This window comes from Neophocaena asiaeorientalis, unplaced genomic scaffold, assembly GCF_003031525.2.
Source record: "Neophocaena asiaeorientalis asiaeorientalis breed wild unplaced genomic scaffold, Neophocaena_asiaeorientalis_V1.1 scaffold433, whole genome shotgun sequence".
Taxonomy (NCBI): Eukaryota; Metazoa; Chordata; class Mammalia; order Artiodactyla; family Phocoenidae; genus Neophocaena; species Neophocaena asiaeorientalis.
The window spans coordinates 1376358-1384160 of record NW_020175040.1 but is presented as its reverse complement, the minus strand read 5'-3'; the positions used below and the strand labels follow the sequence as shown (position 1 = coordinate 1384160).

At 54.6% G+C, this 7803-nt stretch overlaps 1 protein-coding gene across 1 annotated transcript in view; it reads right to left on the bottom strand.

Moving 5' to 3' along the window:
- Window positions 1-88: 88 nt before the first annotated feature.
- Window positions 89-7803, bottom strand: part of EFCC1 (EF-hand and coiled-coil domain containing 1) — a 32859-nt gene continuing 25144 nt past the window's right edge. Inside the window, exons 6-10 of the mRNA XM_024763394.1 lie at window positions 7309-7477; window positions 6058-6199; window positions 4127-4267; window positions 1897-1966; window positions 89-1104 (exon numbers count right to left, since the gene is read on the bottom strand). Of these exons, the coding sequence (XP_024619162.1) occupies window positions 968-1104; window positions 1897-1966; window positions 4127-4267; window positions 6058-6199; window positions 7309-7477 (659 nt within the window). The 3' untranslated portion in view covers window positions 89-967. The remainder of the gene's footprint in view (window positions 1105-1896; window positions 1967-4126; window positions 4268-6057; window positions 6200-7308; window positions 7478-7803) is intronic.

The window sequence follows — 7803 nt, the reverse complement described above, 5'->3', positions numbered from 1 at the left end:
CCCGCGCACCGCAAAAAAAAAAAAAAAATATATATATCTATATATATATCTATATATATATATCTAAATATATAATCAAACCATTACCTTTGATAATTGACTTTATTTGTGGAGTTTTTTGTATACACAAAAATTCTAATTTTCGTATATTCACATATGCCTTCACATTCTTACATAGCTTTGGGGTTTGCAGTTTTAATTACAAACCCCCTCTTCTACCTCAGGGTAGCCCGGATTTCACCCACGTTGCACGACTTGCCATCGTATCTTTCTCCCCTACGAGAGTTTAAGGTAGATGAGACCAGGCAGCTTGTCCTCCTCCTTCCTGTGACCCCATGAGGCCTGGTACCTACTGTGTGCTCAGGAAAGAGGGGCTCTGGGTTCTGTACTAATGGGGGCCCTTTCTGGCACCACACTTTTGCTCTCGCTGGTACCTCACATGAAATGCCCTTCCCTCCTCTCTGCCTATCTAAATCCTATCCCTCTTCTAGAGCTAGTTCAAGGCCAGCTCCACCAGGAAGCCTGCAGTGATCACGCTGCCCGCCTTGGAGTTCCCCCAGCCCTGCCTGGCCTTCCACAATTCCTGAGGCATGAGTAGTTTCCCCGGTGGACCGGGGGACACAGAGTCCCTGCGGCAGGCATGCTGTGGGGAGGAAGGGGAGGAGACCCTGGGAGCCCAGGGAAGGGATTCTGGACTGGACCGGGCAGAAGAGTGTACAGCTCCACTCCAAGGGCAGGGGAGACTGCAGCAGGTACAGGCTGATCCAGCAACCGTAGGGCAGTGTGGACCCTGGCAGCAGGAATGCAGGGGCTGCAAGGGAATCTGGGAGGAACCCAAGGAAGGGATGGCTGCCGGGCTCTGAACTGGGGCACCTCCAGGGTTCCGAGGATGTGGCCAGGCTGTTCCTCGAGGCTGGTCTGATGGTGGCCAGGCTGCCCAGGGGGCCCACAGACTGGGCCAGCAACCTCAGCAGGAGATGAGGAGGGAGTTGCTGAGTGCTGGAGCTGCAGAGGCTGGTGCCAAGGGCTCTCTACGCAGGAGCTCACAGCCAGCCAGAGCTCGGTGCAGGGCATCCAGCATGGCTGAGGGGCCAGACGTCCCCTCTGAAAAGGAAGAGTGGGCAGCAGGGCGGGTCAGTCTGCTCATTCTGGCCCACAGAGCTGCTCCCCCGCCTCCCTGGGCCCTCCCCAGCCCTGTTCAGCTGTCCCCCCCTCTTGCTTCTCTCCCACTGAGGACCCTGGGGAAGGGACCTTCTAATGCACAGTTTCTGACCTCCTTCTTGTTGCCAGAGACCATTCAGGGCACTGGACATACCTGAGCCCTGCCCAGCGGTGCCCAGTGAGGCCAGCGAGCAAATGCTCATCAGCCATCCGTCTCCCCGCCAGCCTGTGAGGCCCTGTCAGGCAGGAGCCGGCCTTGCTCCTCCTGATTTCATTGGGCACAAGCTGGCACTGATGAAATTCTGCTGCCCTGAACTTTGTCTAAACAACGGGGCCACGTGGCCTAGTACTTAAGGGAGAGATCTGAGGTTTTGGCCCGGCTGGCCCTTGGCCTCTCTGTGCCTCCATCTTCCCATCTGTGGAATGGGTATGATAACAGCCCTTCCTCCGCAGTAAGCCCAGGACTGTGGGTGAGTCTAAACTGCCCACAGGGAACTGCCTGGGGTCTGGCCCACTGGCTTCTGTTTGGCCTTTTCCCTGGGGTGTGTGCTCCCTGCTCTTGTCAAATAGCACCTTCAGCTTCCCGAAGCCTGTTCCTGAATGTACCCTTTGCAGGTGGGCAGGGCAGGAATGAGGTGGCATTTTGCAGCCCAGACACTTAGGACAGAGGTGCTAGGACAGGATGCCCTCCAGCTGCAGCCAGGCTCTGGAAGATGGGGTCGGGGGCTCACCTACCATGTGCAGGGTCCCTGCAAGCATCCAGTGTGCTCAGCAGAATCTTCCCCAGGGCTCTTTTCGATATGTTCTTAAAAAGAAATGGAGGGCGGGTGGCACTTGGTGGCCCTTTAGAGCTTCTGCGTGGCTCCCTGTGTCAGATAGTGTCCCCCTGCCCATGGTCCCTCCCTGGCCCCCACCCCTAGGGTGGCCACACTGCCCAGACTCTAGGTGGGTGATGGAGCAGCATGCAGGACCCATTTCTTCAGAGATCACGTGCTTACAGATAACTGTCCTTGTGCCCAAGTAAGCACTTGGGAAACGACTGTGAACAGAGAGCCTCTTGGTGCGTCAGCTCCTTTAATCCTTGAAAGAGCTTATTTTATTCTCATTTTAAGCAGTGAAAAAAGCAATTCTGGGGACTTCCCCTGGTGGCGAAGTGGCTAAGAATCCACCTGCCAATGCAGGGGACACGGGTTCGAGCTCTGGTCCGCGAAGATTCCACATGCCGCGGAGCAACTAAGCCCGTGTGCCGCAACTACTGAGCCTGCGCTTAGAGCCCGCAAGCCACAGCTACTGAGCCTGCGTGCCTAGAGCCCATGCTCCACAACTAAAGAAGCCACCGCAGTGAGAAGCCCGCGCACCACAACGAAGAGTAGCCCCTGCTCGCCACAACTAGAGAAAGCCCGCGCACGGCAACGAAGACCCAACGCAGCCAAAAATAAATTAATTAATTTTTTAAAAATTAAAAAAAAAAAGCAATGCTGAGAAAGTGAGAAATCTGCCCAAAGCCACCCAGCTGGGAGATGGAAGAACCAGCATTTGCCCGCAGGCTCCGTGGCCCAGAGCTGTGCTGGGAACCACTACCCTCACAGCCCACAGGTGCGGGGCTGCCACTTGCCACTCTCCCGGGCTGTGCCACATCAGGCTGGGCCTCGGTAGCCCTACATCCTGGGCAGCCTGAAGTGCAGGAAGAGCCCACTTCAAACCCTGAAGACCTGTGTTCATATCCTACTTCCAGCTCATGGTGGCTGTGCAATCCTGGCTAAGTTAGTGTCTCTTAAGAAAAATTTTTAAATGGTGTGCTGATGCTATTAAGAAATATTGATCTCTGTCTTACGATTTTTTTTTTTAATTGGGCACCTTGCCAAAGAATAACAATAATTTGCCTTTAGATTCTCTTCGGTGTTCTATGTGGATAAATGTGGTACATAATTACTAATCACTTTATTTCTTCCTTTCTAGTCCTTACATCCTTTCTTTTTCTATTTATTTATCTATCTATCTATCTATCTATTTATTTATTTATGGCTGCGTCGGGTCTTCGTTGCTTTGTGTGGGCTTTCTCTAGTTGTGGTGAGCGGGCTCTAGGTGCGTGGGCGTCAGTAATTGCAGCATGTGGGCTTAGTAGTTGTGGCTTGCAGGCTCAGTAGTTGTGGCGCACGGGCTTAGTTGCTCTGAGGTGTGTGGGATCTTCCCAGATCAGGCCTCGAACCCGTGACCCCTGCATTGGCAGGCGGATTCTTAACCCCTGCGCCCCCAGGGAAGCCCACATCCTTTCTTTCTCTCGTGCTACTGCATTGGCTAGAACCTCTACGTGGCACAAGCAGTGATGACAGGCATGCTTGTCTTGATTCTGATTTTTAGAAGGATTCCGTCTAACATTTCACTAATAAGTGTGAGGTTTGTGAGAGGTAGTTGGCTGAAACTCCTAATCTGATTAAGGACGATCCCTCCTGTTCTTAACTTGCCAAGAGGTTTTATCGTAAGAGGAGCTGTTACTGACTGTTCATCTATGGAGATGAACACGTGGTTTTTCTCCTTTTAATCTGCAGTGTGGTGTACTGTGTTAATAGATGTTTGATCTTGAATCATCTTTGAATCCCTGGGATAAATCCAATTTAGTCATATTGCATTTCTTTAAACACTGCCAGATTTGGTTTACTAATACGCTATTTAATATTTTTGCATCCATATTTAAATATGACATTAGCTTATCATTTTCCTTTCTTGTTATATTTATTGTCCTCTGGTTTTGAGATCAAAGTTATATTAGCTTCATAAAATGAATTAGAGAGCCTCCCCTTTTTTTTGGATTAGCTTCCCTGAGCTCTTTCTACATCTGGAAGTAGAGATGACACCTGCCTACGTAGGGAAAGCTCAGAGCCAGTCCCCGACACAGGCCGGGCTCCCCAGCCCCGCACCCCAAGCTCCTCCCCTGCCCTGGCTGTGCCAGCTCCCGCGAGCCTACCAGGTCCCGGAGCCTCTGCAGGAGCCGCAGCACGTCCTCCAGCTTCTCCTCCAGCAGGGACAGCCGCACCCTCTCTGTCTCCACCATCTGCAGCTCCAGCCTCAGGTGCTCGCTCTCGTCCACCTTCTGCCGCAGCTCTGCCTGTGGGGACCAACCGGCTCAGCGCCCGCCCTGCTGCCCTCTGCCCCGTACTCACAGCACCGTCCCCAGGCGGGGCCCGTGGCCTGCCTTGACCCTTTCACAGAGGTCATCTCATGTGGCCCCCCAAGCCTCAGGTGGCCAGGCACATAGAAGCCCCACTGTCTCCCCAGGGATGGCACTGAGGCACAGAGAAGCTGAATGCCGGGCCTGAGGCCACACAGTGAGTTAGGCTGATGTAAGAATACACATCCTTCCCTTTCTGGTGGAAGGACTCCATCCTCCCTTCTCTTCTCTATCCATCTGCTTTTACTTTTTAAAATTTTTTGGCTGCAAGCAACAAACCGATCTGGCTAGTTTGAACAGAAAGGGAATTCACTGGCAGGCTCATGCCTTGTTCCCAGAAGGGACTGGAAGCTGGAGAACCTCAGGATGAGGCAGCAGAAACATCTCGAGCCTCTTGTCTGGGTGCTGCAGCTGGGAACACTCTCCAGCCATTCCCCCTGCCCCGCCCTCACTCGGGACAGAGAGCCCCAGGAGAGGGGCCCGACTGGCCCAGCCACAGTCACTGGCCCACCCCTGGCCAGGGCGCACTGACGCTGTCGATGCCATCAAAATACCAGAGGGTGGATGCTGGGAGGTCGCAAGATGTTGCACGGCCACCTGCCTTCCAAAGCAGGGATGGCAGGAGGGAGACAGCCCCCTCTCTCAGCACCGATGGAGGGAAAGAGAAACAGCTGAAGGCATGGTGCCATTGGACGCTCAGCTTCGGGCAAGAGAGAGGAGGCCTGGGAACATAGTCTGTGGCTCTCAGTAACTGAGCTCCCCAGCTGCCTGTTTGAGATTTAATCAGAAAGGAGTGGTCGCTATGCCCTTTGGAACTGTATCAGATCACAGATATGTTTAAAAAACAAAAGAAAACAAAACAGTATAGATTTAGAATTTCAGGTATATAAATATAAAACTCTTTTATCAAAATCAGTTTGCAAAAGTGCATTGTGCTAGAGGGCTTAGTGAAATAATAACTTTCCATAGCATTCCATGTTTGATTACTATGGAACAGGGAAGTTGCCATGGTGTAGACAGATGAGAAAAGACATGCTAAGTGGTCTCGTTGAGATGGAGACACCTCTCTTGGTGTTGCCCGGCGCCACCCTTCTCCTCCAAAACAAACTCACTAACTTTCCTTGAGGGAAGTGTCCCTCGTCCATTTCATCTGACTTTGATGGAGCTGCCAATCATGGGACTCTGCCTGCCTACCACGCGGGTTAGCCCTGGCATGGACGCATGACTGAGCCTGGACCGTTGGAGTTCTTCCCTGGGATTTAATGTAGTGGGCTATTATTGTTCCCCCGGGGTTTCTTCAGTGGGCTGATGGGAGCCTAGAGCTGCCTGTGGTCCTACCTTCCCTTCCCCCGCCACATGGAGCAGGCCCCTCTGAAGTAGGGGAAAGTGAGGTCAGCACCCAGAAAAATACAGAGCAGATAGGTGGAGGCAGTCTGAGTCCCTGGATCCATCTTAGGAAGATGAAGTGCCTGAAGCTCATCTCAGCTGTTCTTTTGAAACTGTTCTCCCAGCTCCGTATTCTAATAAATTCCTGTTTTTCACTCGAGCTAATCTGAGATGTATCCTTTAACTTGCAACCAAAATAGTCTTCATTAGATCTAAATCATCTTCCGAGTCTTGGTTTGTGCATCTGGGAATGGGGCATAGCACTTGGCTGAGATCCCTCAGTTCCGCCTGTGAGAGACTCTAGCATTGGTCCAGCTCTCAGCCTGTGGGACTCAGCTGACCTCCTCCCCTGGTGTCCCCAGGGTCTTCCCACTGCAGCCCTGGGTCCCCAGCTGCTCCAGCTCCCCCAGGGCACGGGCATGGTCGGCACTGCCAAAGTGGGTGAAGTAGGTCACGAGCTTCTTGGCCGTCTGGTCATCACACCTGCAGTGAAGGAGAGTGCCAGCACTGAGGGAGCTGCTTTCCAAAGTCTGCTCCAGCCTGGGAGGGGGGGTGTTATTACCAAGTCTGTCACCCCTGAAAGCTGAGCGGGGCTATGGCGCCCCCTGCTCACCCAGCCCCGAGGCTCCTTATCTCATCAGAGCAAAAGCCAGAGGCCTCGCCCCCTCTGCCCCGTGACCTCCCGACCTCCCTCCCACCCACCTTCACTCATTCTACTCCAGCCACGGCAGGCTCCTTATGGCCCCTCCTGCATGCCTCTGGGCCTTTGCACTTGCTGTTCCCTCTGCCTGGAATGCTTTTCCCTCATTTCCTTCAGGGCTCTGCTCAAACAGCACCTGCTCAGAGGCCCTCCCCTGCCCCGCCTCTCCCTCACACCTGTCACCGCTCACTGGAACAGAGGCTCCAGGGCAGAGGGCCTGTCTTGGTTGATGCTGTTTTCCTGGTGCCCCCAAATTTGTTTGGCACAGAGTAGGTGCTTAGTATCTGTTTGCTGACTTAAAGGGTTGCTGATAACAATGACCCTGGAAAATCAACGGAACCTTACGATATCATTTAAAAAGTCAAGGCCGCCCCCCAGTGGAGTACCTGCTGGGATCGGGTACCCGTGGGGCATTTTACATCCTCGATGGAGAATCCTCACAAAACCTCTGCCAATCAGGTGTTACTGTCCCATCTGAGAGACAGGAAGACTGAGGCTCAGAAGTTGGGCGACTTGGCCGAGGCGCCCCAGGTGTCGGGAGCAGTGGGTTAGGAAAGGGACTGATGTGTTGAGGGTCCCACTAGAGCTTCGGGGCAGGTCCTGGGACTGCGGCCAAGGGAGTGAGAGTCAGTGGAAATTAAACCACCAGGAACTGTGCCTTGGCTCATCTCATTTCACCCTCACACATGCCGGGCGCCGTCTTCTCCCCTCCCCCAACAGATGACGGGACAGAGCGTCAGAGGGCATGGAGGTGACCCAGCCTGGACGTGAATCGGGGCGGTCAGCCTCCCACGTTCAGGGTCTGTCACTGCACGGAGGGGCCGCCCTGTGCTTCCAGGACGTCCGACTGTGAGAGCCCGGCGCCCTGGTGCCCGGTCCTGGGCGTCCTCACCGGCACACGCACCCACGCCCGCAGCTGGAGAGGCCGGCCAGCAGGGCCTTGACCTCAGCCGGTGGCCCCTGCTCCTGCTGCCACTTCTGACTGTCGTCCTCCTCGTCGGAGGCGGCCTGGCCCTCGACCGAGCGGAACAGCTGCTCGTCCACTGCTGGAGAAGCACGGGCTGCAGATAAGACAGGGGGAGGGGAACCAGGCAGCTCTCCGGGGGGGTGCAGGGGGGAGGGGAGAGAGGCCCTGGTGCCATCTCCCCTGCCGGTCCCTCACCCACTCCGCCGGATAGCGGCTCTCCCACCCCCTTGGGCTGTGCCTGGCCCGGGACCCCCTCCCTGGGTTTCACACGGGGACACTGGGAGTGAGGAGCCTTCCTCTCTTCTCTGCTGAGAAGCCGGGGCACATCTGTGCCCTCAACGGGCGTGTTATTTCCCACTGAGGACATGGTGATCCCAGCCAAGGGGGCCAAGACCCTCTCTCGGGCTGGGCCGGGGCTCT